The sequence below is a fragment of the Colletotrichum acutatum genome, assembly GCF_030867785.1.
Source record: "Colletotrichum acutatum strain CBS 112980 chromosome Unknown BDZ83scaffold_69, whole genome shotgun sequence".
NCBI lineage: Eukaryota > Fungi > Ascomycota > Sordariomycetes > Glomerellales > Glomerellaceae > Colletotrichum > Colletotrichum acutatum.
The window spans coordinates 74,802-100,650 of record NW_026849063.1 but is presented as its reverse complement, the minus strand read 5'-3'; the positions used below and the strand labels follow the sequence as shown (position 1 = coordinate 100,650).

General features: G+C 52.2%; 8 protein-coding genes across 8 annotated transcripts; 4 read left to right on the top strand and 4 right to left on the bottom strand.

The window, feature by feature from the left end:
* Nucleotides 1-28: 28 nt before the first annotated feature.
* Nucleotides 29-2,119, bottom strand: BDZ83DRAFT_396287 (kinase-like domain-containing protein). Its single transcript, XM_060502821.1, has 3 exons — nt 2,017-2,119; nt 1,065-1,946; nt 29-993 (listed from the first exon to the last, which is right to left on the bottom strand). The coding sequence occupies exons 1-3, from the start codon at nt 2,038-2,040 to the stop codon at nt 91-93; spliced, it is 1,809 nt and encodes a 602-aa protein (XP_060363195.1). The 5' UTR covers nt 2,041-2,119; the 3' UTR covers nt 29-90.
* Nucleotides 2,120-4,590: 2,471 nt separating this feature from the next.
* On the top strand, nt 4,591-6,599 carry BDZ83DRAFT_396477 (uncharacterized protein). The gene is made up of 5 exons (XM_060502823.1): nt 4,591-4,776; nt 4,961-5,213; nt 5,270-6,048; nt 6,113-6,265; nt 6,319-6,599. The coding sequence occupies exons 1-5, from the start codon at nt 4,672-4,674 to the stop codon at nt 6,514-6,516; spliced, it is 1,488 nt and encodes a 495-aa protein (XP_060363194.1). The 5' UTR covers nt 4,591-4,671; the 3' UTR covers nt 6,517-6,599.
* A 322-nt stretch (nt 6,600-6,921) lies between these two features.
* Nucleotides 6,922-12,300, top strand: BDZ83DRAFT_627095 (uncharacterized protein). Its single transcript, XM_060508611.1, has 4 exons — nt 6,922-7,453; nt 7,506-9,035; nt 9,094-9,903; nt 9,971-12,300. Exons 1-4 carry the CDS (start codon nt 7,160-7,162, stop codon nt 12,092-12,094), a joined length of 4,758 nt encoding a protein of 1,585 aa, XP_060363193.1. The 5' UTR covers nt 6,922-7,159; the 3' UTR covers nt 12,095-12,300.
* A 582-nt stretch (nt 12,301-12,882) lies between these two features.
* Nucleotides 12,883-14,664, top strand: BDZ83DRAFT_627093 (family 53 glycosyl hydrolase). The gene is made up of 2 exons (XM_060508610.1): nt 12,883-13,309; nt 13,384-14,664. The coding sequence occupies exons 1-2, from the start codon at nt 13,264-13,266 to the stop codon at nt 14,385-14,387; spliced, it is 1,050 nt and encodes a 349-aa protein (XP_060363192.1). The 5' UTR covers nt 12,883-13,263; the 3' UTR covers nt 14,388-14,664.
* Nucleotides 14,665-14,760: 96 nt separating this feature from the next.
* On the bottom strand, nt 14,761-15,873 carry BDZ83DRAFT_627092 (uncharacterized protein). Its single transcript, XM_060508609.1, has one exon. It carries the CDS (start codon nt 15,575-15,577, stop codon nt 14,867-14,869), a length of 711 nt encoding a protein of 236 aa, XP_060363191.1. The 5' UTR covers nt 15,578-15,873; the 3' UTR covers nt 14,761-14,866.
* A 1,226-nt stretch (nt 15,874-17,099) lies between these two features.
* On the bottom strand, nt 17,100-18,679 carry BDZ83DRAFT_581455 (uncharacterized protein; the record flags this gene model as incomplete). Its single annotated transcript, XM_060505462.1, has 4 exons — nt 17,100-17,708; nt 17,783-17,928; nt 17,994-18,152; nt 18,229-18,679. 4 exons carry the CDS (start codon nt 18,677-18,679, stop codon nt 17,100-17,102), a joined length of 1,365 nt encoding a protein of 454 aa, XP_060363190.1.
* Nucleotides 18,680-19,768: 1,089 nt separating this feature from the next.
* BDZ83DRAFT_653313 (uncharacterized protein) lies at nt 19,769-23,513 on the top strand (the record flags this gene model as incomplete). Its single annotated transcript, XM_060510605.1, has 6 exons — nt 19,769-19,917; nt 20,000-20,159; nt 20,248-20,654; nt 20,713-22,645; nt 22,844-23,284; nt 23,343-23,513. 6 exons carry the CDS (start codon nt 19,769-19,771, stop codon nt 23,511-23,513), a joined length of 3,261 nt encoding a protein of 1,086 aa, XP_060363189.1.
* Nucleotides 23,514-23,849: 336 nt separating this feature from the next.
* On the bottom strand, nt 23,850-25,433 carry BDZ83DRAFT_753766 (ankyrin repeat-containing domain protein; the record flags this gene model as incomplete). Its single annotated transcript, XM_060514392.1, has 1 exon — nt 23,850-25,433. The coding sequence occupies one exon, from the start codon at nt 25,431-25,433 to the stop codon at nt 23,850-23,852; it is 1,584 nt and encodes a 527-aa protein (XP_060363188.1).
* Between the last annotated feature and the right edge of the window lie 416 nt (nt 25,434-25,849).

The window sequence follows — 25,849 nt, the reverse complement described above, 5'->3', positions numbered from 1 at the left end:
TCTAAGTAGGTCTAGAAAGTCTGTGAGGAAGTTTGCTTCCTCGGTCTTTGATTCTTGATGAAGTTCATCAAGCCACTACGTTGATCTCGGTTAGCGGGTCGTGACAAAGTAGACAAAGTACCTTGATACTGTCGATTCTAGATGAGTAACACCAAAACTTACATTGTCCACGGCAAGTTTCAAAGAAGTCCGGACCGCTCCGGGAACTCCGCCATCATTATAAGTTGCCACAAAGAACTTGTCTTCTGCCCATCTGAACCGCTTCTTAGAGTCGTCCCAATCTCTTTCCATAGCACGGGCTTGTCCAAACTCTCCCGCAGCCAAGTGCCCGCGAACGACCCAGGTCAAGAACTCAGAGAAGACGCAGCCAAGGGCCCACACATCAGCCTTCCTGGAGTACACTTCCCCAAGCTGTACAAGTTCAGGCGCTTCGTAGGTAGGCGCGGGCTGTCGGGCATCGGACCCATGATTGAACGACCGCGTTCGCGATGTAAGCCTATGAAACTCTGTGAGGCCAAAGTCGGCAATCTTCAAAGTGCCGATCCCCAGTGGATTATCCAGGTGATTGAACAACAAAATGTTCTCGGGTTTGATATCGCCGTGGATTCCGTAGATGTCTCTGTCAGCGTCTTCATTTTGGGGTATCCGATTTGCTCGTTTGAGTGCTTTTACGCGAACCTCGTGGATGCTTTGCAGAGCCGCTGCTAGCGCGTGGCATTGCTCGGCCACCCAACGCAGAAGTACGTCGGGTTGGTGAGCGTGCTTTTGCACCTGCGTAGGGCACTTATTCCAAAAGTGTTTCAAGTTGCCCCCTTCTGCCCAGGGAAACAAGAACGAGTATTTGTCTCCAATCTTGAAAGTCGCGCGAAGATCAAGAATGTGGTCTCCCGGTATCATTTTGGTAAAGGCCTTGAGCTCTTGCTCGAACTCATCTTCTGCTTGGTCAGGGTCTGTTTGGAGCAGGGTTTTCAGTGCGAATGCTTTGTGAGTGTGCTACAGTTGATCCAGATTAGTCAATTCCGAATTAATTGCGAGGGCTCCAGATAGCTGAGGGCAATACTCACAAAAGAATGATGATCTTGGTGTATCTCAACTTTGCGGACCATAGAGAAACTTCCCTCCTTTCTCTCATCCCCAATGAAAGTCCAGGGCATGATGACTTCTTCAGCCAAATGAAAGGTGGTCACCTCTCCGTGTTTGTCGCGATCAATAATAGGAGCAAGTATCTTCCACTGGTTTTCATAGAACTCTCTCAGTAAACCTTTTCCTCTCCTTTCGAAGCAAGGAAGAGCCTTGTTCGCAAACTGAGACTTGGGACTGATGAGTTGATCCCGGGATGCAGGGTTGAGCCACTCGAAAGGTAGGTCACGATCACGCAAATCATCCTTCATTAGCGCCGGTAACGTCACAATTCTGCGGATCAGAACCAAAATGACGAATATCCTTTGACTTGTGTCACCTCCCTTGTGTGTCGCTGTTTCAGTACCGCAGACATAGTCAGTAAGGCTAGTCAACGTTGGCTCAGAGAAGTGTTGTCGAAGTACAGCTTTGACACGACTCCGGTGGCTGATAGCGTGCAAGTCACCAGAGGGAAGCCAAGGCCTCGAGTGCGTAGGCCCAGTGGAATGCATAGCTTCGTGGATCTGTTCACACATTGCCTCTGCCGCGCCCATTCCGATTTCATTCTCTAGCTGTAGATCTGCTTCGGTATTGCTTGGTTCATCGTGTGGCTCAAATGCGCCGCCCACAAAGCCAGGGAACATAGTATCTGGCTGTGAATAGAGGAGTGCAGCGTTGTGTTCTTCGACTAGATCTATGCCGTAGTTGTAATTATTGGACTTTGTCGTAATCGAAACATCTGATTGTTCGCGGACGACATTTGGAGGACGACGGCCTTCGGGGTAGAATTCCAAGCTTCTCTCCGGGTTGAAGTTATCGAGAAACTTCTTTGATCGTGATGTTAGTTCGAGAGTCTTTGTAGGTAGGTAGTGCTAGACGAATTGACAGCCGACTTACTCGTCCAAAATCGAATTGAGACATCTTGGAAAACCTTTATAAAGGGATCGGGAATGATTGGATAATACCCGTGATGACTGTTAGGTGCGGTAGGCACCGATTGCTAAGATAGTTGGAGCATGTGTTGCAGACAGGTGACTCTGACTCAACGTTTTGGCCTACGCGAGCTTGTATGCGGCAAATCACGAACAAGAGGCAAAAGGGCCTGGACAGTGAGGTTGCCGAGTCCTGGATGGCCGCTCAATGGGTGGGAGGTACTGATAACATGACACACGTATTAGGCCCCGAAATCTTCGGAGTCTGGTCACTTTTATCAGCGCATGGGAGTCCGGCGAGGCATTCTTCCCAGTGGCACTAATGATACGTTGTTGAGGCATTGCCGGGATCGACTCGATGTGCCAATTCTTACCCTGCGCCCCCTGGCATGTCTTTGAGCGGCGAGTGATAGCCTGCAGAATATGAATGCGCACATTGGTTGGGGGTGGCTTAGCGGGTTGCCTGGCTGCCTTCTGATGCATCAAGTTGCATTTTGTTATGGTTCGCCCCGCGCGCCTTTGCACATTCTCGGCGAATTTCAAAAAGGTACATCAGGCTACAGATTCTGCATCCTATAAGTAGTGTCTAAACCCGGCATTTCCACCTCTCCCAGGGGGCTTCCCCTCAAGTAATAATCATCCTTAGCAGTCTCGAGCGATTGGAATCGACTCTGATATCATGCCCAGTCCGAGAGCATACTCATCATCATCGGCAATGAGGTCTTCGCCGACATCCTATCAATCCTGGTCGGGAGCTCGCTTTACAGCAAAAATCCCAGGTCGCTTTGTGAATCCGGCCAAACTGGAAAGCTTCCTTGACCGGAAGTTTGACGACTACTACACTGTAGAGGTATTCCAATGGTCTGATCCCAATTCCTTGTGGGCGAGTCCTAATAGTGAGCAGATGCGCAATAATTTCTATAGCGTCACCACGCCATATCATCTTACGGCCGAAGAGATTAAACGAAACTGTTAAAGCCACACGCGTGTGGCTCAGGAGCCTTGTATCGATATCTCAGGAGTGGAAGGGTACTTTTTAGTTCTTTGGGCAGGCTCAGGAAGCCCCCCTACATTCTAGGTGGTTGCAGCCAGTGTTTGTTTTCCAGGAGATTGGACACTTTGATCATGGCTCCTCTTGAGGATAATACTACAATCAGCTTTTTGATACTCTCATTTCAAATCTATCAAGGCGCTGTTAGAGCACTCTTTATCCCTTATGATAACTCTACTCGCAGGGCGATTGGCTATGCCCGTCACTCTCAAACGTAGACCGTACGCCGGCATATCACATAGAACCTCTGCTTGTTACAGTCACTGGTGCCACGGGCTTTATGAGGTTCAACTCTTACTTCGACACTGAGATATACTTAGTATGCTAAAGGCTCGACAATGCATGGATGGATAGATACTATGACCTAAAGTACTGAGCGGCCATCTGAATAGTCAGCCCTATGATGATAGTTTACATTGATCACTGGTCACTGTGTTCCGCCCTCATCTCTTCTTACTTGCATGACCTCTCATTTTGAGCTTCACTGCTGCGATTTCGGCCTGGTACAAAATGGTTATTACTTAGAACGTCGCAAACCCGATATAGCTGTTCAGTTCTGACTCACGGAACTCAGTAATCTTGTGGTTTGGAAGTACCATTGATTATCAACGTACTGTGTGTTTGTCAGTGAGTGATGAAAGGAAGGCAACTGGCGAAGTTGAGAGTACCAACCCCATGGATTGTAAAATTGCCGTCTCCAACAAATTGGGTCAGAGCTTTGTTTAAACGGCTCTGACTACCATACTGTATAGGCAGAGTTTGAGTGTACATACTGCCTATAAAGCATTCACCTCAGACAAGGCGTTTTGATCTCAAGGTGGGAAAGCCACTCAGGACGTAACAGACCTGACTACGTGGACTGACAATACGCGTGATCCCCTCACTCTTAAATAAGTACATATGCGAACCCCAAGAGGCTGAGGACTCACCGAACGACATTTTGCAAATGAAATATGGGCGATAATCACGCTACTGTCCAAGACGAACCTCCCGGCTAGGATGTGCCCAGCGATGCCCAAGTTGCATGCATGCACTCATTGCATATGCAGACCCACGCACAGCCCCGAATGTAGGCATGATGTTCCATTCTACCACGTTAGGCGTTCTGCTTGGCTGATTTAGTATCAAGAAGTCGCTGCATATCGGTGGCCGCCATTTACCCAAATCGAAGCCAAGACGACCCGCACAACTCGGGAGGTGAGAAGAGCCTGCCCACGCTCCCTGTTCCTCACCAACCAGAGCATCCGCTAATATTCAAGGCAAGGCGCCCCTCGAGCGGGGTAAGCCTTTGGGAATTTGCCGGAATATTGAGAGTAGATGATGCTGACAGTGAGCTCTGCTTTGTCTGAGGTCCTCGAACTTGGCATGATGGGATGCAGCCAGAGGAGTTTTGCTGCTCGACTTAGGGGTTGGGATTAAATCTGATCTCTGCGGCCTACCTCACATGCACCTTCTACTTGATGTCTCTTGTGATCACAAACATCAGTTTGTTTCTCATGAAACACCAGAAGGCTCACTCAAGTTTGATTCAACGTCTGAAGCTTCGTCGGGCCTAACCTACCAGCCGCCATGTCCTGGCTATGCCGAGATCCGACGATATTCGAGGAAGATCTAGAAGTGCTTGACTTTGAACCGACAGAAAGTCAACTGATCTCAATCGAACGCCAACATAATGTGTGATAAATTCTTCCGAGCCGACTTTTGATGAGCAAGTAGTTCACGTTCTGACATTGATAAGGCTCTTGATTATGAAGAGTCATGCAAGATTAAGACATGCGCGGATTGGAATCAGTGGTTGGAGACAGTATAAGTCCACGATCGTGTTTTCACCGCCCTTGCTGATATTTTTAATCGACAGGATCGGTCGGAGAGGCGATGTCTCGCATCCAGCAGGCTCAATCTGATATTAGGCGGCCGGGCGGAGTGTCCTTGGGAACATGATCCATCTGCTCTTTCGACGCTACCGTGGTCATACCAAATCTTCTCAAAAGTTCAGCGACGCTTTCTCGTTCACAGTGGTATCGTGAGGACGATCAATCGTAACACGAGCTGCATATTTTCTCAGATGAATTTTGAATGGAATTTGAATGATTCCAAGGAGAAATCACTCGGTACGTGCCCATCTGAACGATGAGATAGCCGGTACTGTGTGTCTCACCAAAGATAGTATACCTCTGTAGGACGACAGCATCGTGGCCAGGAGACATGGCTTTATCCGTGACTTTTATGCCCAGCACTTTGACTACGAATGCTGTCTTGTTCGGATGTGATCTCAAGAAGCCAGACATGTACGACGATCGTATGACCTTGGCCGATATAATTACTAGTCGACTGAAGAACTCAGATACCCCAGTGTTTCATCCGATGATGTTACCAACCATCTTAGCAGATGTCGAACGAGACAGACAAATCGAGCTTGTCCGAGAAAAACTGGAGCAACTAGGACGACGAATCGATCGCATTGCCTTCACGAAGCCCGCTGTGAAGACTTTAGCGATGGTCCGCAATGAGATGGGAACTCTCGGTGATGACGAGAAAACCATGTCCAATCCATTTGGTGCCCATCACCTTCAGCAGGGCATGTCAACTTCATCAGGTTCAACCACCCTCATTAAGGATACGGGTCTTGTCCCACCTTGTACTTTTCCAGACGAAGAAAGTCTTCCTACCGCCAAGCTCTGGCAGCAAATAAGTCGTCTCAGAGTTGGCTTGAGCAACTGGAGGAGACAGCTACTGAAAATGATTTCTCACATCGAAGATCTCAACAGCGTCGAGTTCGCACCTCGTGGTCCTTTCAACAGCACATACCGAGAAGACCAAAGACTACAGTTCTCCCTCACAGGAGAGCGAATCAGAGACAGGCTGCAAGAGCTAGTTGATGAGTATGATGAGTACATCAGAGAATGTTCACACATAATGGATGGGTTCAGCTTGGCAACTCAGCTTGTAAGTTGATCACAGTCCGTAGCTCGTCGCAGCGACGCACCGTTTGCTAATCCCTTTCGAGTAGGAAATTAGCCAGATTGGTCGAAGCGATGCCAAGACGAATCAAGAGATATCACGAGTCAACCTAGATGTTGCCAAAATGACCCGTCAAGACGGAAGCATCATGAAATCTATTGCGGTGTTAGGCATGATTTTCCTACCTGCTTCTTTCGCAACGGCGCGTGATTCAATTTCCCAAATGAACATGGATATTGGGCTGACCTATTTCAGGCGTTCTTCTCTATGGATTTCTTCGATTTTCCCAAAGAAGCAAAAGGTGGAACACTGTCAAGTCTCTTTTGGATTTACGTACTCGCTGCGATTTTGTTGACATTGGGCACGATGGCAATCTTCTATTTCTGCATCTTGAAGAAGAGGAACAAGGAGGCTGAAAGCGACAGGAGCTCGACAGCAGTATCAATGGTCTAAGATAATGTCTTCATTCTTGAATGTTTCAGCAACTACAATTTGAGCGGCTGCGAATTCCTTATTGAGTGACTAGGCTAGAACTTAGGGGGCAAGTAAGCTGACATCAGATCACACCCATTGAGTAGCTCTGGACCTTTCCCAACAGCTCATGTGACACAGTAATCAAACATTTTCGTTAGTGCAGATGCAAATGATTCGACGCATGTAGCGGCTATTCGGTAGTTTTGTACCCATGTCAGTTCAGCCGCAATTTGATGTGGTAGCTCGTACTCGACTGAAAACCCTTGTCGCCCATCACCCCACCATTTGCTGCGAAGACGAGGCATTTGGTGCTGCCTGTAACGTCGGATCAGGCTGCAGGATTGCTAGCGAGAATTGTTGCTGAGTTCTCCGCCCACGCGCTCACAACATCTGCCCGACCGCAAAATTGTTTGCATAAGTACTGAAGTACTATAGTCATCAGAAGTGGCGTGGATATGTCATCTTCTTGACTCGTCTTGGAACGCCAGCATCAGCAATCGTGTCAGCACAAGTGCTTTTGGAAACACCGCCAGGACAGAGCTACCTGGCGGAGCGAATCTCTTCATCCGTCACTGCTTCATTACCCCCCTCTCAAGTACTGCCTTGAAAGAATCGCGCCACGATGAGGGAACATGAAGCATCAGATTCGTCGGGCAAGAAACTCTCCAATGGGGACAGGTCCATGGATGAGATCTGGGCAGCCGCAGCCGAGCATTTCCAGGAGATATGCGGCGAGTCGCTTAATAAAGGCGAGTTGAAGAGCTTCGAAGACGTGCAGAGGCAGATTGAGAACAGCGGCAAAGTCAATACGAGCCCGATTCCGGAAGACAGCTGGGAGACAGCTAAGAGTGTCGGCCTCAGTTCTCTCAAGTATCTCAAAATGCTCGTGGGAGCTGCTTCACAGGCCTCTTCATTTGTGAGTCTGAGTGAGTTCTTCTTTTGCCCGACTTGACCGCTAACGCAACCAGATCCCGATCCCGGCCGTGGCAAGCAATATCACAGCCAGTGCGCTCTCATTCGTGTTCGACATCCCTCAAGCTATCAAAGGCTACAACGATGCCGTCGATCAAGTCTTTAGCGAAGTGTCGTCGGCGCTGTCTCAGTTCCAGATCTATCAGTCCATGGACAGCGTCGATCGCCTGCTGATCAACCAGATCAATCTGGTTCTCATACGCTTTGTTGAGGTTTGCGCTCATGTTGTCAAGCATCGCCAGGGCCGTAGACGTGACCGAGTCTTCCAACGGGTCAAGTCCATTTTCGACAGCGACACAGACTTGGCTGGTGCCATGACAGCATTCAAAGGGGCTTTGCAGGGACAGCGCGATGTTGAAGGAACTGTCACGCTTGCGGTGGTTGTAGAAACGCAAAGGGCGGCGCAAGAAACCCACAAGGGCGTCCAGTCTCTGACAGATGACGCTGACCGCACGAAGACACTGACCAAGATTCGTGATAATCTTGGCGTGCTGTCAACTGTCCGGCTCGACACCAACACCACGCAGACAGTCACCACCATCTCGGACAAATGTTTCAATGGCACAGGTTCGTGGATCTGGACGCATGAGGCATACACCTCTTGGACAGCATCCAACGATAAAGATATCTTGGTTGTGTCCGGTCCTGAATCATCGGGCAAGACCTCTGTCACCGCCCTCATCACCAAACGCCTCGAGGAGCAAAAGGGGCGCACCTACGTTGCCCACTACTTCTTCCCAGTCAGCACGAAGAAGTCCGAAAGTGACAAGAACCCCGTACAGACAGCGCTCAAGTACATGGCTTTCCAGATTGCCCGCGTCGATGCCACGGTACGAAAGGCCTTGAGCAAGGCGTGTGACGCCGGGCCTGCCGCATTCCGTCGCTCATCGAGCACCGAGAACTTGGAGAAGCTGTGGTCAGACCTCAAGATTGGAGCGTCTGGATCGGGAGCCACATATTATTTGGTATTTGATGGAATTGAGAATCTTCATCAAGATCAATTGAAGATGCTCCTTGAGTTTGTCTTTGGTTCTCGGTCGAAAGAGAAGCCAACTCGGCGGGTGCGCATCTTGGTGAGCGGCACAGACGAGAAGTTGAAGACTGCGTACCAGCCCAACTTCGATGATGCGTTGAAAATCCAGATGGAGAAGGAGAACGAGCAGGATATGCGGCTCGTTATCATCGAGTCTTTGAACAAGCAGGGGGTGCTTCCAAACGCTGGGACTAACTCGCAACAGCAAAAGGCTAGAGACAAGATTCTGGAAAAGCTTCCACAAAATGTGAACGGAAGATACTCAACATTCCAGCCTCAGCTAGACGGAGTCATACGTCTCTTGAGCACACGTATGGCTACTGTTGAAGAGTTGGACCGCATGCTTGATCAGTCAATGAGCAGTTTCGAGGCGGCTATCAACGATCTCCAGCGGTCATTGACAGCTGATGAGATTATTGAGCTAAACGAAATGCTTAAATGGGCCTTGTATAGCCACTATTATCTTACCCTGGAGCAACTTGAGTCCGCCATGGTAAGCAACCTATGGCATGCTCTTGGCTTTGCAGAGACTGACATCAAGTGCGAAAAAGAGGCTTTTTTCAGGCATAGAATCTCTTACGTCTCTCGAGTACGTTATCAGAAATAAGTACTCGGCTGTATTGATGATCGAAGACGGTAGTGTCTTCCCTCAAGACGGTGTCGTCGAGTATTTACAGAAGCAGAGAGAAATTTCGAATCGCTCGGCCAACTCGAAAGACCGCCCTACGATCAGCATGACTATCACCATCAACAACGTCGACCAAGAGCTTTGTGGGCACTTTCTCTGGGATCTTGCGGATATGGCGATCCGAGACAAGTTCAAATTCGATTTCAACAACTCAAATGCTCTGCACAACAGCAGTCAGCGTATCATCTCAGTAGACGAGTTTGAATCCAACCAGACGATTGTAACCCGAGCATTCAACTACCTGAAAGGCAATCCCCAGGAGGAGACGAAAATCATTGGAGAGTACCTCGTCTGTTGGCTTCCCTACCACCTAGGCCAACTTCGACAACTCGAAGACGAGGGCAAGGGAGAACTGACAACAAACGAAAGGGCCGAGATTGGAAGTAATCTGTATAACCTTTTCAAAGACGATGCGGTCTTCAAACGGCACCGGGCATCTCTTGGAGAGGTCTATTGGTGGGCAGACGAGATGACAGATGTTCAGAAGTGGTTAACCGATCCAACAGTCGTTCGGAAGCTCGATAAGCCATGGCGTGCCAAGATGGAGCGTGCACGATATCCCCCAAGAGGATATCTTAAGGATTTCGTTAATATGGTAGTACGAGGGTTCCTAAGAGAAAGGAGCTGGAGTGTCCCGAACGCTTGCCGGTGGCTGAAGGAGTTCATGGCCGCGGTAAGCCTTCCTGAGAAACGTCGCTTGAAGTCTTTCAGCATGGGGTACTGATAAGAGTATTTTACAGGACAAGGACAAGATTGAGAAGCTTCCAGATGCCTCAAACCCCGATGGAGATGACGCGAATCCAGAGGGCTCATCATCCCCATCCTCATCCGCTGGTTCTGGCGACGAGATTGACTGGGACGTTGCCAGCAAATGGTGCCAAGACATTCTCGGACTGTCAGACGCAGACCTTGATTCACTGTGGTATGAAAGACTCGCTGAAGCGTCATCTTGGGTGGGGAACAACCCCGATCAAGCTCTGTCGCTTTATCAGAAAGCCGCTCAACTTGAAAACCCAAGCTGGCGGTGTTACCACGGTCTAGGTATGACGTACTATAATCGGGAGCAGTCAGTCCAGGCCATCGAACAAGTCGAGCTTGCTCTGAAGGAAGCAGAATCGGAGAAGACTACTCCAAAGCCAGATACAAAGGAGATCGTCGAGTTACACTTATTGCTGGGCAAGTACACCTATGAGGCGCAGAACATGGCCACTGCAGCAAAGCACTACTTGGTGGCGTCTCAAAGCGACGATACCGAACAGGCGATCGCCGGACAACTGGGACTTCTGAAGGCAAAGCTCATGTCCCCAGATGTCACCGAGGCTGCACAATTGCTGAAGACCATGATCGCTGCAGAAGGCGGCGAAAGTAGGATGACTGAAATCCTGAAAAAGATAGGAAGGGACTGTGAGCACGACGTTCTCGCTTCAAGCATGTTCAAAACCACCAAAAGCGATCCAGAGCTGCTGAAGAAGATGGTCCACACGATGTACGCCGCCACGCAGAAGTCCATCGCGCAAGAAGAACGGCACACAGAGTCTTCTAATTTGGACGCGCAATACGAGGAAGAGGAGGCCCGAGGAGTCCTTCTCTTTGACCTCGGCCTCGCAGCCTATAAGTTCGGAATCACACTGGATGAAAAAGATTCCGTGAGCGAAGCTCTACGTCTTTGGACTGAGAGTCGAGACCAACTCGCCAACGTGGGAGGCCGCAACGCCTACGTTGCGCGGTCAAACGCCACCTCGGCTCTTGCGAACCACTACTTCTCGAACCAAGGAAAGGGGAAGGACGAAGAAAACCTCGAAGCATTGTCCAAACTCGTCCACGAGGAATCAAACAATTTCGACGACTCTTTAGCGGCACTCCTAGCCGCGCTCCATGCGTTACGTGGAGAGAAGGATAAGGCCAGATTAGTGCTCAGACCTCGGGTAGTCCAGGCTCTTCAGATACTTTCTGATGAGATGCCCGATAACGATCATTATGGCTTCTTCCTCCTCCAGCAAGTCATGAAGAGCTATCGACAAGAAGACTTCAAGGGCGTGTTCATCGCCCATTCCTTGCGCGGCCAACCAGACCTTGTGACAAGTAGTCTGAAATTTGCAGCCGAGGATATCAAGGATGAAGTTACAGACAAAGAAAAGGTTCTTGAGATTCTTGCGGTACTGGCAAAGGGAACTACCCAGCTCGTGAGAACTCAAGTGCCAGACAGTGCGTCTCAACGAGAACGCATTCAGGTCGCCAAAACACACATCGACTCTCTTGTCCTGGCAAGTCAATCGGACCTCGCCTCCGAAGTTGACACAAGTCATGAAGATAAGCCAACTATCTCGGACAACACTGGCTCTCCAAACGATATTGCACATCGCTTATTCCAGTCGCGCATCTCGGACCTGCTGAAGCAACACACACCTACGGTTGATGTTGAGACGCATTGGTTCTGCGATGGTTATACTTCGGAGGGCACAAAGTGCGAGAAGGCAGGTGATTTTGAACAGGAGTTTTACCAATGTGTCTACTGCCTGGACAAAGACTTTTGCAAAGAATGTCTGGCGCGGTTACGTGACCCCGAATCCGACGTGATTACGGTATGCAGTGAAAAACATCAGTGGCTTCGGAGACCACGACAGGGGGAGGATGTTTGTGTTGGTCCGGCAGCAAAGACTGTTCCCGTGCCATTGGGCGTGGAACCAGTTGATGGCGATGCCAGCGTTTTACGAGCTCGGTATGCCAAGGATGGTGGGCAGGTGATCTCAGTTGAGGAGTGGAAGGAGAGTGTGGCAAGAGAATTCGAGATCCCAATGGACGAAATCAAGAGTGGTGTGGCTGCGTTGAATATGCCGGAGGACGACAGCAAGAGCACCAGCTAATGGGGAAAAGTGCGTCATATGTAGTCACCTGGTCAAGATGACTTAGTCGTCAACTATACTATACCACGGTCAATCGTGTTATCGAGTTACTGCGCGACATCCCCTTTGAGACATGTGTCAGTGTACCAGCAAAGAATATGGCCATAAGTAGGTTGAGAGAATCAACGCAATCAATTTCAATGTGCTTTCGCTGCCCAAGGGGCCACAACCGCTGGTTTGAGTTTGAGCGAACCCGATGACGACGATAATATCCACATGGTGGGCAGCAGATTGGCGTGGATGTGCACAGTTGTGAAAGAAGCTCCCGCGTCGCCGTGACAGTTATATGTTTCTGATGATGCCAATGCATTTTTGTCGCGAGTTCAGCTGTTTAACTCAACTACGCGATTCCAGCCTTTGCTCTGTTGCAAAGGGCTTTTCTGTCATATCGATGGCTGAGGATGGGAATGAGGCCTACAGGGAACTGAGGGGAGCGTTGTTTCAAATAGACGCTGGGAACACAAGCACTTGGGCTACCTATTCACTATCCCAACCAACTGAGAAGAATAACGACGAACTTCAGTGAAGGAAACTCGGTCTCGGAACATTCGTCTTCACTTAATTTTAACATGTCTTTTGGAACAATCATCAGTCCCACGGTTGTTGTTAATCGTTCACCCGAAAATCGATATCCACAACATCTCAAAGATAAGCGGCGGCCCTGGCTTACTTCAAACAAACGGCTGTGCGTTTAGCAAAGTTCTAAGCCCATTAACGTTAAACAGGCCCCACCAACACCGGCTCCAATCGTACGAATTGCGTCAACCCAATAAATGAACTGTCCCTGAAATTTGACAGGCGCCGCATCTGCCGTGCCGATGTGCGCTCTCGTCCGGGATCCCTTCGGTTTGCCCCCAGTCCAGCCCCTTTCATCGGGCTGGACCATCAGATGGCACATTGACAGCTACCGCCAAACAACGCTGCTGCTCCCTGTCCAAATCATTGATCCGCAACTAGGCTAGCCGTGCCGAGGCGCTGCTGAAATGAACCAAGCAATGATATGTCGGAGCAGGATCGAAAGGGGATGGCATGCCGCTGTGGAATAGTCGCTGGCTCGAAAACAAAACGATCGGCTCAGCCGCCAATCTTCGATTCATCTGTAACTTGTCGGTCGTTACCAAATCGCAACCATGATGAAAGCTCTCTTCCTCACGGCATTGGCTGCTGGCTCAGCTGGTAGGTTGCCCTGTTGAGCCCCCCCCCCCCTTGCATATACAAATACGACCCCTAACCAGCATCCGTTCCCACAGCCGCGGCGAACCTCAAGTACCATGGCATCGACTGGTCGTCCACCATCGTGGAGGAGCGTGACAAGGGCGTCACTTACAAGAACGCTCAAGGCGTCGCGAAGCCCCTGGAGGAGATTCTCGTCGACGCCGGCGTGAACATGGTCCGCCAGCGCGTCTGGACCGTCGAAGGCGACTACGGCATCTCGTACAACCTCGAGCTCGCAAAGAGGGCCAACGCATCGGGGCTCATGTTCGGCCTCAACCTGCACTACAGCGATAGCTTCACGAACCCGGGTCTGCAGGACATCCCGACCGGCTGGCCCACGGCCATCGACGCCCTCGAGGCCCAGGTCACCAACTACACCGCCGAGGTGTGTGCGGCGTTCGCCGCCGCGGGCCTCTACCCCGAGATGATCACCATCGGCAACGAGATTGATGGAGGCATCCTCTGGCCTACCGGCAAGTATGACCAGCCCGAGAACCTCGCCCGCCTGCTGCACGCTGGCTCGGCCGCCATCCGCGCCTCTGCGCTGGGTTCGACTACAAAGATTGTCACGCACCTTGCCCACGGCTACGACGCCGATCTGCAGGACTGGTACTACGACATGCTCGTCAAGACGGGCAAGTTCACCACCGCGGACTGGGACGTCATCGCGGTGTCCTTTTACCCCTTCTGGAGCTCGGAGGCGACATTCTCTGCACTCGAGACTGCTCTCAGTGGCCTCGCGACGCAGTACAACAAGGAAGTCCAGGTTGTCGAGACGAACTGGCCGACCAAGTGCACGTCACCCGATTACACATTCCCTTCGGACCAGCTTAGCATTCCACTGAGCACGGCAGGCCAGACGGAGTACATCACAATGGTCGCGGATACTCTGAAGAAGATTCCCTCTGCCACCGGTCTTAATTACTGGGAGGCTGCATGGATTTCCAACGCCGTCCTGGGTTCCTCTTGCGAGAGCAACGTCATGTTTGATGGTACTGGAAAGGCTTACGATAGTCTTGCTGTTTTTGGCACCATTTGAGATGGTCTTCTCGTGTTGTTCCTCTTCGATAGAGAAACATCGCGTATTCATGTACATATTTCTCCGAGGTAATCCTGTTCATCCGGTAAAGATTAAATACTCCAGTACATAACTTGGTCTTAATCACACTGTTGAGTGCATTCTATCCCAGGTAGTTTGCTAGAGGAATTCGGCGAGTATCACATCTCACGCAATTACGGAGCTTGTAAGATGCATTTTCCCAGCAAGACAAGGAACGTCCCGTCAAATTTCATTAACGACACAGAGCGGATCGGAATCCTGTTTGCTACCGAAAAAAAGTCAAATCATTTGATCTTGTCTTCAAAATCATGTGATGCTTCATTGAATAGAAAGATGAATTATTAAGTTCCCCCTCATCTTGACATGCCTGTCAGAAATGCCTCCTCCAATCCGCCGTGAAAGTATGTACATAGAAGAGAAATTACGACCCGGAAGGCCTGGGTAGAGCAATTCGCCGCTTAAACACCAACGCAGACGTAGGTCTTGGCCCACATGCTTTGACAGGTCGCGCCCACACCCGTGTTCCACTTGACAAAGTTAGCGAGGGTGATGCCATTGTAGCTGATGATCTGGTCGCATGTGTTGCCCTCGGATACATAGTGGAACTTCTTGCAGTTGGTCACCATTCCCGGCTGCGTGGGCTGGGGCGTAGTCACGCCGTTGCCGGGGGCCGTGGTGGAGACCGGAGGCTTCGTCGTGGTGGTCGGCGGCGTCGCGGCGCCCCCGATGACGCCGACGCACACGTTCACCTCGGCCCACATGCCGCTGCAGTCGGCGCCCACGCCCGTGTTCCACTTGGCGAAGTCGGCGAGGCTGATGCCGTTGTAGCTGAGGACCTGGCTGCAGGTGACGCCCTGGGCAATCCAGTGGAACTTGTTGCAGTTAGTTACCATGCCCGGCTGCGTCGGCTGCGGCGTCTGGATGCCGTTGCCCGGGGTCGTGGTGGTGGTAGTCACGGGTTTGCTGGTGGTTGTCGGCGGCGTCGTGGGCGTGGTTCCGCCGATGACACCAACGCAGACGTTGACTTCGGCCCACATGCCCGTGCATTCAGCGCCGACGTTGGGATTCCACTTAGCAAAGTCGGCGAGACTAATGTTCGCGTCGCTGAGGACCTTGCTGCAGGTGACCCCGGACGCGACAAAGTAGAACTTGTTGCAGTTGGACACCATGCCGGGTTGAATCGGTGTAGGAGTGGTCACGCCATTCCCGGGAGTCGTTGTGGTGGTGGAGGCTCTGGTGGTGGTTGTCAACGTCGTGGGCACACCGGGAGCGGTAGTGGAAGGGGGCGCGGGCGCCGCTCCCCAGTTTTGCTCGATGCAGTACGAGTTGCCTGTGATGAAGGTACAGGAGGTGGACAAGATGGGGTTCTAGTGAGGATGAGTGTTAGCAATATTCAAGTAGTATTGATTTTCCAAAAAGTCCAATTTGGTATGATCGACATGATTCTATCATGAAACATGATGACAGATTGTAGGGAGTAGACTTACGTATGCAACAAGCTGAGCCTGAGTGATACCATAAGTGGCAGTCACTCGCTCGCAGGTATCAGATGCGCCGGCGACAAACCACCAGGTGCAGTCCGTGATGGTGCCCGGATCCGCAGTCGAGGGTGGTGGCTCGGCCCACTGAGCGACAGCGCCGAGGCACAGGAGCTGCGCAACAAGACTTGACTGGAGCATGAACTTCATCTTGGAAACAGGAAGCTTGCTGTCTAATACGAATTTGTTTGGTCAAGTCTACTTGATCGTTGCGCTGATGACAAGGGGAAGCTCAATGGTTGTAAGATGGACCATGATACGACATATAAATATACAACATCATGATAGCAAATTGATTCGGTCCGTCGTTTTCAACCAAAAGTCCCCAAGTCTAGACACCCATGCAAGGCTCGATTCAGCGAACGTGACATGATTGTGGTCAATCATGTGAGGCTCGTACCGCATCGAACTAAACGAACCCGACCAAGACTGCAATTTCCGACTCCTCTCCGGCCAAGGCACAATGCTGACTTCATCTCCGCAACGGCGTGAGATTTCTGTATCTGGCCAGTAAGCGTTGTATTAGGAGCCACAACTTCTAGACAGTTGATCTATAGGATTCTCGCCTACATGCATATATTGGTGGCGACTCAGGGCAATCGAGAGCCATCCCGAGGCGAGTTCAGGCTGAAAAAATGGTTTACTCAATACGTTACATTGCCAAGATAGACTATTTTGGTAGGCATGCGAGGGGTGTGTACGGTTGCATTAGGCTTCCTCTGCCAAGAGACAGGGATCCATACACGTAACCGAGGGACTAATCGAACTTGACGAATACTGGACTCTCTAAGAGTGTAGTAAGATCAGACATAACGTGATAACTAAGACTCTCAATGTCCCAACTGAGACGGGCCAGAAACGAGCGATGATATTGCCGAAAAGGGTACATTTTACATGCATCAAGTGGGCTCGAATCAAGCTTCTCTGGAAATCTCATACTAAATTCAGAATCACGGAAAGCAGATTCTAACAGTTTCAAGGCCGAGACATCTTAATTACACAGATAAATGAATATGAAGTTAACGAGTGTCGTGAAATGTAAAGAGAAACAATGTTGTGCGGAAGGACCACCTCTTTCCTGCCAGATAATAGAAAGTATAATAGCACCAAAGGCCAGCAATAAGCTGCCCTAATCCAACTCATGTGATCCAGTTCAGAGAGTCTGGTCAAAGTCTCTGACTGGATGAAGACAGTACCAAAGCCCGACACGCAAGTACTGCGAGCAGCTTTCGGAATTGCGCAAGGAGGGGTTGGCCTTCAGGAACAGGTTGATAGTCACAGCGTTGCCGGCAATGATTGTCGAGCAAGTCGCGCCCTCCTGGACCTGAACATATTGACCACATAGATCCGTGGTGCCCTGAGCGACTGTGCCAGTCGCAGGAGGGTCAACCCTGGTGTCAGCGTAGCCGTCGCCGGAACCACCGGGGCCCCCGATGCCTCCGTTGCCCGGGTCAGTTCCGTTCCCGGAACCAGGGCCACCGTCGGGAAGTCCGCCGGGCGCGCTGACACAGATTATGTTACCCCAGTACGGAGGCGAGGTCTTGGAAGACCAGACGTTGGAGCACCGGTCGTTCAGGCCGCCGTTCCACTTGATGATGTTCTGCCATGTGGTCGCCTGATCCACCCCGATGGCGACGCAGTCGTCTTTCTCCTTGACCTCATACGTGGTTTCACAAGTCAGGGGGAGACAGAGCTCCAAGCCGGTCTGAGGAGCATCGCAGTCTAGGAGGCTTGGGTTGATGTAATAGAGACTTGCTGCAGACTGAAGTCGAAAGGCTCGTTAGCATCATGCTGTCGCTCATCATCACCATTCTGTCTTTGTCATGTTGTACTTACGATGGACTTCGCCTTTGCAATGCTGTTGCAAGTATCGCCGTTTTGAACAGTGTATTTGACTCCCGTCACGCAGCTATCTGGCACAGTACCATTGGGGCTTATGACGGGTGGTTGGGGCTCTGTAGGCGTAGTAGCCCCTCCACAGTCTGAACAGGGTCTCGGTCAGATGCTGGTGGAGAATGTGAATCGTGAGTTGGGCTTGAGCACTTACTTTCATTAATGTAAAGCAGCCTCTCAGCGTGCAAGCTATCGTAGGCGGAATAGGGCGACCGCTGCATGAGCCGGAGCTTCTCTCCGTAACAGAAGGAGCAAAGCTGATCCTTGGGCATATCAGCGAGGTCCTCGACATCATCAAAGGCCTCGATCTTAGCTGCGGCATGTTGTGTTAACCGAAAGTCTGGTAGCGTATTGGAAATTCTCAGAGGCTGTTTTGCCCTATAGCTCACCATTGCAGTATGCGCCATCGGTATCCTTCAGGCAAGTCTCGTTCCATCCAGAGGTGACGGAGTCGATGAGAGACAGCACTGGATATCCCTGGAACAGCTCGGGTGTGGAGGCGCAAGAGCCCGCGATGCGCCGACGAGCCGTGGACAAGGCAGTCGAACAAGTGGCAGAGCAGACCGTGTCCGTGAAGGCCTTATCCCCTGGCGTCCCGTGGTACACCTTCTCGCCGAGGTTGCGGACGTAGACATCGCAGTTGATCGTCTGGTAGAGGACCGCCTCGCAGGCGGAAGTGAGACCAAAGCCAGAGAGGGTGCCTTGAGCGGCGAGCTGGAAGCCAGTGGCAGTCTGTCTTTGCGCGAGGGACTGGGGGACACCTCTGGACTCAACAGCGACAGAGCTCAGGCATAGGGCGAAGAGGGCGCTCGCAAGGCGACGTGAGTTTGAAAAAGCCATGACGTCTTGCTGGTGTTGTAACGAGTGACTGTGGATAAAGACTGGAGTGGATGATGAAAGGAGGAGAAGGCCGAACGGCTTTGAGCTGGACACGAGAAGACCAACGTCAAGTCTTCAGTTCAGACCGCGAATTTCTAACCATGCCGCTGACGATATGATTGCAGGTGATTCCAACTGCTCCCTTTGCCCACTCATGTAGCACAATTTTGCGTTGACTGATTCTGTCATCTCTTACCTCGCCGGCCGGGCCAGGCTTCTATCCAAAGTCCAAAAAGTTGTAAGTGCCGAGGAGGCTGGACCATCAGCCCGTTGCTGAGCCGCCCTTGGCAAATTGGACTCCTGAAGTCCGCATGGTAAGACAAGAGGCAATTTTGTGCCTGAAAGCGGCAGGTGAATGTTGAAATTGAGCTCTCTTGATAGAGAGACGATGGTGCCTGCTTGGCGATTCAGCGAGAATGCAAGGAATCGCGTGCAGGATCGTCCCGTGGGACGGCCAGGGCCGCATCGGAAGTGGATCCGGACAGGGATCGGTGATCGGGGACCCGTTACTTTGTGCTTATGCATATTTCTAATTGCCACTTCCGTCTCCGCAATTATCGGTCTTATTCCTGATCGAATGGCGAACGCGAGACCGGGTTGATGGTCCTTCGGAACCAAATCAAGTTGTAAACTGCAACGTTGTCAGCCCTAGGGCCGCTTTGGGTATCCGAGAGAGACATGTCGGCGGAATTGACAGCAAGGGACTCTCGGAGCCCTCTCCCCATGCGTACATGATCTTCCATTGAGGGAATTTGAACCTGCGTTTCTGCCCCCAAGAGGCAGAGGCAGCAAGACGCGGGGGTCAGGGGCCAGGGACTAGATGTCAGATAGCCTCGGACCTGCGGTTTAACGGCTCTTGGCTCTCAGCCCCGAGTTTCGCCTATGAGATTTGACATGCGACGAGGTGATGAGTCGACTATGGCATCAAAGAGCTTGCTTCGATAGATATCTAAAGTCTGATCGATGCGCAACTCAACTCGCCATACTTTGGTCTAGTAGGTTATTCTATACTGACACTTCTGTCATTGCTTCTAGATTGGCTCCTTCATTATGGCCAAATTTCTACTCACTCTCTTTTCTTTTGTCTCATTCTTGCAGCTGTCTCTTCAGCAAGCCCCTGAATGTAGCGCCACACAGCTGTGTCCCATTGGATGCTGTTCCAAGTATGGAGTCTGTGGTACGGGGCCTGATTATTGCGGGTAAGTGGGAGCCTTTTGTTGCTAGTGGAAAGCTTGCAGACGCTTTGTGAACGCAGTGACTGATGTAACTTGCGCTGTCTAGTACGGATTGTGTCAGTACATGCGACTTCAAGGCAGACTGCAACCCAGGATGGGATGACCCCAAATGGAGCAAGGCCGACACATGCCCTCTCAATGTCTGCTGCAGCAAGTTTGGCTTCTGCGGTACTACAAAAGATTTCTGTGGTGACGAGACTGTCAAGGTTGGTTCACACCTCTTGGACTTATAGACATTGAATGAGATCTGTCTTCGAACAACGGGCTGACCATTGTTAATCATGCTGAATCTAGCGGCCATCATGCGCTGTCAACGATACACCCATCACCCGTGTGATCGGCTACTACGAGGCCTGGTCTACGACCAATCGTCCTTGCTACGGTATGCTGCCAGAGGAAATCCCATTCGGATATTACACCGACATCATCTTCTCCTTCGCGACGATCGACCCCAGTACCTTTGAGATTAAGGCTGGCGACTCGCAGACAGCGGATTTCATGCAAAGAATAAGCGCTATCAAACTGATCCAGCCGGATATCAAGATCTGGATCGCCGTCGGCGGGTGGGCTTTCAATGACCCCGGCCCAACGCAGTCCACTTTCAGTGACATGGCTGGCTCGACTGATGGAACCAAGAAGTTCATTGATTCTCTCATCAAGCTGATGAACAAGTATGGATTTGATGGTATCGACATTGACTGGTAAGTCACCAAGCCACAGCACTCCAGGATATAATGCTGACCTCTGGGTGCGCAACAGGGAGTATCCAGTGGCCGATGATCGCTTTGGAAAGGGAGCAGACTTCAAGAACTTTGTCACTTTCATGAAGTCCCTGGCCGACAGGATGCACAGCGGTGACCAAAAGAAGTCTGTGTCCCTGACTCTGCCGTCGAGTTTCTGGTACCTACAGCACTTTGATATCAAAAACCTTGAGAAGCATGTCGACTGGTTCAATATCATGAGTTACGATATCCATGGATCCTGGGATATTGACAATAAGTGGACCGGCCCTTACGCCAACTCACATACCAACATGACTGAGATCCAAGACGCGCTCGACCTGCTGTGGCGGAACGACATCAAGCCGGAAAAGGTCACCTTCGGCATGTCCTTCTACAGCCGAAGCTTCACCCTCCAGAACGCCGGGTGTAACACCCCCGGATGCGTCGTCAGCTCCGGAGGCAACGCAGGCGAGTGCTCCGGCACGACTGGTGTGCTGCTGCACCCCGAGATCGCCGATATCGTAAGCAAGAATAGCCTCACGCCCACGCTGCACCGCGAGGCCGCCGTCAAGTCCGTGACGTGGGGCGACCAGTGGACGACGTTTGACGACCTGGCGACGTGGAGGCTAAAGTCCAACATCATCCGCGGGCAGTGCATCCCGGGCGTCATGGTCTGGGCCATGAGCCAGGACGACAAGGACGGAACCAACATCAAGGCCCTGACGTCCGCCGTCGGCCGCAAGGTCATGGACCCGCCCAAGTTCGTGCCGGCGCTGCCCTCCACCGAACCGCCCAAGGTCGCGGAGCTGTGCCGGTGGTCGGGCTGCTACCAGGACTGCCCGGCCGGCTTCAAGACGGTGCAGCGCAACGGCCACAAGGAGATCATGCTCAACGGTGAGAACTGTCTCGATGGCGGCGTCGACAAGCTCTGCTGCCCCGCCGACCAGCCGATGCCCACCTGCGAGTGGCGCGGTCACAGGAACAGCGGCGTCTGCAAGCCCGGGTGCGAGGACGGCGAGGTGAAAGTCGGCTCCCTGCGCGTCGGCTGTAACTTCTCCCACCAGGCCGCGTGCTGCACCAACGTGGCGGCCACCGCGTCCTACGGGATGTGCAAGTGGGTGGGCGAGGCGCCGACGTGCAACGAGGACTGCCCGTCCGACTACCCGAACAAGATCTTCTCGTCCAGGCTTGCCGCGGGAGGAGAGCAGCCGTGCATATCGGGTACGAAGCACTACTGCTGCCAGGAGCCCAAGCCGTCGGACTTTTCAAAGTGCGACTGGGTGAAGAAGGGCAGCCCACCGCGGTTTAGCCAGGACTTCATCTGCGAGGACAGCTGCCCGGCCGGCCAGATCAAGCTGGCGACCGAGGTGGGTGGCATGAACGCCGAGAACGGCTGCTTTGGCGGCGCGAGGGCGTACTGCTGCGAGCCCCCCAAGGTCATCGTCCCGCGGGGCGACGATGATCCCTTTGGAGGGAAGCAGAACAAGGAGTTCCAGCTTCTGCTCGAGGGGTACATGGAGAACCCGACGTGCCCGGCGACCATCCTGAACCCGTCCGAGGGCAGTATGTTCGGCAACACTTTCACCAAGCGCGACCTCAAGCGCGAGGCCGCCGAGTACCGGTCTCTGCGCGGCAGGGCCACGGACTGCGAGGAGGATCGGTTCACGAGGATGGTCTTGTTCGGCGCTCTGCTGCTCACGGCGTCCCAGTCGATGCTGGAGCCCCTGAGTCTGGTGTATGACGAGATCTTTGCCGGGTCGTACGATACGGAGCTGGAGTCTGCTAACATCAGGGCGTACTACGCGAATCACGAGGGAATGGACCCGAACGCTCTCATGCGATATGTCTTCATGAATCCCATTGATGCCGGACCCGGGTTGAGGCGGGCGGCGAGGACGGAGACCACGTTCTGTCAGCTCCTCCCGGTGACCAAGCGCGAGGAGAGGGATCTGTCAAGTAATTCTAAGAACGTAAGTGAAGCTTCCTATCTGGTTTCTCTCATCGATTTCAAGCTAATATTCACACAGCTCTCGACGCTTGCGTCCCGCCATATAACCTGGCTCCAAAACATCGGCGCCGGCCGGCCGGATATGTCCGCGATCCTCGAGGGCATTCTGAACAACGAGCTCAGCCTGCACTACGCGCGTTGGCAACACGTCAACGCCCAGGGCGGGCCGATGCTCGAGCTGGCCTACTGGATCGGGGACACGCCCGGCGAGCCGACGGGCTCCGAGCTGGACCGGTTCCGGGATGACTCGGAGGGCAACGCGGAGCGCTTCGTCGTGTTCCACTTCCACGTCAACGAAGCAACCAACTGGATCGCGCACGTCAACGGACGCACGCGCGTCGGGATCCAGTCGGTGCAGGTGTTCCACGGGTATGAGACGGACGCGCGGCCCGGGCAGGCGTGGCGCGTGGACAACACGGCGTCGACGCGGGACGGGTTCAATTGTCCCGACCAGCAGCTCTGGTACGTTGGAGCTGAGACGACCCTGCCGAGTAACCAGTTGCCGGCCGATCAGACTTTCTTCGACAGATTTCAGCGTTGGAGCAGGATGTTGTTTGATGATGGGTATCTCGCAACGCGGGGGTTGAACTTGATCCTAACGGTGAGTTTTCTGTTCCGAATGTCGGTTTTTTTGATGGTGAAAGCTAATATGATGATAGGGTGGTGCCACAGTCAACAACGGGGGGAATCAAGATCTTGATCCCAACAACGCGGGTATGCTCCTGCGCGGCGGAATGCCTCACCCGGCATGGGGTGTCATCACGCAGACCGTCAACTTCTTGATTGACGGAACTCAATACGACTTCACCCCTCGAGACCCCTTTGAGTGAGGGCTGAGTACCATGAGGGCTGAGAACCATGAGAGCTGGCTTGAAAGACATGGCGAGGGGAAGATGAAAAGCTTCAAAAGACTCGGGGCTCGTTTAACTCTTCTAATTCACTATCGTACATATCCATCCTGTCTAGCCAGGTAAGCGGCCTGTTGAGGAAAGGAGAGCATTTCTTTCTTTCTTTCTCTACAAACAATGTAATGGCAGGCAAGAGAAATTCTATAGTTCCATATTTCACAATTCTTATATTTACTAAGAGCAGTATCTGGGATACACCAGGCTTAATTTCTTTCCAGGAGGTTCCCAGGCAGGCGGATGCCTAGGAAGTAGCGGAAATCAGGCGCCGTCACCGCCAGCCGAGGCTAAGTGTGCCGACAAGACGTTTACAACATCCATCGACTTGCATCTCCTGGCCCATGCCAGCGGCGTAGTGCTGTCCGCTTGGCCCAAATCTTGTGCCGATGGAATAGCCCTCTGAATAAAGTCTCGCATGCGGAAACCCCATACATCGTACAGAGTGCTTGAAGTGGTATAAGGGCTCCGAATGACCCTCGATTTGACGTCAATGGGGGAGCCGCTCTCGATGAGTCCTTTTGCGAGGTTCGCCACCTCTGCCCTGAGGTCTGGATCTTGCACTGCTGGCCAAGATGCCAAGCCGTGAAGAGCGGTCCATCCCTCGTCCGTCACGACACCGGCGCTGGCACCATTTTGGAGTAGAAACTTGGCGGTAAAGCACATGTCATGCGTGGTCTTCCCCGCTGTCGGAGATAGGACGCACAGGAGAGGCGTCCATCCGTTGCTGCTGGCCACGTTGGCGTCCAGGCCGGAGTTCAACAAGTATTCCACCGCGGTTCTCTGGCCCCCTGACGCGGCGTAGTGTAATAACGATTCACCGTGAGAGTTCCGTAGTTGTATGCTCTCCAACTCCGGCGCGCGGCAGTGCGAAAGACAGAGTTGCAGCTGCGGAAAAGTTCCCGCCTTCGCGGCGGCGTGGAGCGGTGTCTCCCCAGCTTCGTCTACAAGATCAGGAAGCGCGCCGTGCAGAAGAAGAAACTGAAGAGCAGTAGTGTTGGGGGGCTGACGACTGAGTGGACTGAACACGTAGTGAAGAGCGGTCCTTTGGCGAGCGTCTGGTCGATTGGGGTTCGCTCCCTTCTCCAGGAGGCCGCTGAGGCCGCCGATACACTCATGTAAATGTACTGTGGCGTGGATAAGAGGCTGATGAGAACGGGAGTCCTCACCGTCTGGATCTCCGCCTGCGTCGATGAGACAACCGACCAGCTGATGCTGGCGTGTAGCATCTGCAGTGGTAGGTGCTGGTTCTGTTCCGCGTTCGGGGAGAATCATCCTCTTGCCGACCGCCCTTGCCAGAGCATCTTGGATAACCTCGGGGCCGTATGTGGCGCCGGGATGAGCCAGAAGAAGTGGCACTGTATCATCACACCAGGCTGATGCCGCATCAAGCAGCGCCCTGCGCATCTCTTGGTCGTCCCAACCGTCCCAGGCGCCGAGAAAGTAGGCAGTAAGATCTGCGTGGTTGTTCCTGGCAGCGACTTGCAAACAGTCGGGTCCAGATCGGCCCCTCTTTTTGGGAATGAAGCGTCCGTCAGGGCCGACTCGCTCCCAGAATAGGCGAGCCATCTCGAGCCTGCCATGCTGCGAAGCGGCCAGGAGTGGTGTGAAACCGGGATCCTGTTTGTCTCGCGTATTGGGGTCCACACCAGCATCTATCATCATCTGGACAGCGGCATCGTCTGCTTGAAAGATAGCCCAGTGTAGGGCCCAGCCGATATCATTGTCGGGGTCGATGTCGGGGCTCCAGGATTCCAGGATATGTGCCAAGTATTGTTTGTCTCCCGTCTTGTTTCCGTGTCCCAAGTATGGTTCCACAACTAAATAGTAGTTGTCTAGAATAGACATGGTGATTGTACTGTAAAATTGACGTAAGGAAGCCGGAAGGAACAAGAATGGCCGGAGGGTGGCCTTTTAATAGCTTAACTTGAGTACCTTGGAGTACCTTAGGAATAGAGAGTTGCAGTTGCAGTCGCATCCCAGTTCGGCTTACTGCCTAAGGTAGGTAAAAGCGGGTCGTGTCCCCACGCTTGGCAACTAGGTACCTTACCTCGAAATATCTTTATATCGAATTATGTCCATCTCGTGGGAAGCAGTCAGCAGTCAGCAGTACAGTCATCTTTATTTCATAGCAAGCTCCAAAGAGCATAGTATTTCAAGTGCTAAGTAAGTACTATATTATCTTATCAAAATTATATTTTTGTACATATGACTCATAAAGAATTTACTTTCTTCGATAAGAAGGAACTTAGAATTACGTCTAT

Excerpts from the sequence above, each read along its gene's own strand:
- BDZ83DRAFT_396477 (XM_060502823.1), top strand. The coding sequence starts at position 4,672 with ATGTCCTGGCTATGCCGAGATCCGACGATATTCGAGGAAGATCTAGAA. Across the intron at positions 5,214-5,269 it reads TTCCAAGGAGAAATCACTCG|TATACCTCTGTAGGACGACA; the intron begins GTACGTGCCCAT and ends CACCAAAGATAG. Across the intron at positions 6,266-6,318 it reads TACCTGCTTCTTTCGCAACG|GCGTTCTTCTCTATGGATTT; the intron begins GCGCGTGATTCA and ends GACCTATTTCAG.
- BDZ83DRAFT_627093 (XM_060508610.1), top strand. The coding sequence starts at position 13,264 with ATGATGAAAGCTCTCTTCCTCACGGCATTGGCTGCTGGCTCAGCTG. Across the intron at positions 13,310-13,383 it reads ATTGGCTGCTGGCTCAGCTG|CCGCGGCGAACCTCAAGTAC; the intron begins GTAGGTTGCCCT and ends CCGTTCCCACAG.
- BDZ83DRAFT_627095 (XM_060508611.1), top strand. The coding sequence starts at position 7,160 with ATGAGGGAACATGAAGCATCAGATTCGTCGGGCAAGAAACTCTCCAAT. Across the intron at positions 7,454-7,505 it reads CTTCACAGGCCTCTTCATTT|ATCCCGATCCCGGCCGTGGC; the intron begins GTGAGTCTGAGT and ends TAACGCAACCAG. Across the intron at positions 9,904-9,970 it reads TGAAGGAGTTCATGGCCGCG|GACAAGGACAAGATTGAGAA; the intron begins GTAAGCCTTCCT and ends AGTATTTTACAG.
- BDZ83DRAFT_627092 (XM_060508609.1), bottom strand. The coding sequence starts at position 15,577 with ATGGTGTCCAACTGCAACAAGTTCTACTTTGTCGCGTCCGGGGTCACC.
- BDZ83DRAFT_396287 (XM_060502821.1), bottom strand. The coding sequence starts at position 2,040 with ATGTCTCAATTCGATTTTGGACGA. Across the intron at positions 1,947-2,016 it reads CTCAATTCGATTTTGGACGA|AAGTTTCTCGATAACTTCAA; the intron begins GTAAGTCGGCTG and ends TCACGATCAAAG. Across the intron at positions 994-1,064 it reads ACCAAGATCATCATTCTTTT|CACACTCACAAAGCATTCGC; the intron begins GTGAGTATTGCC and ends GATCAACTGTAG.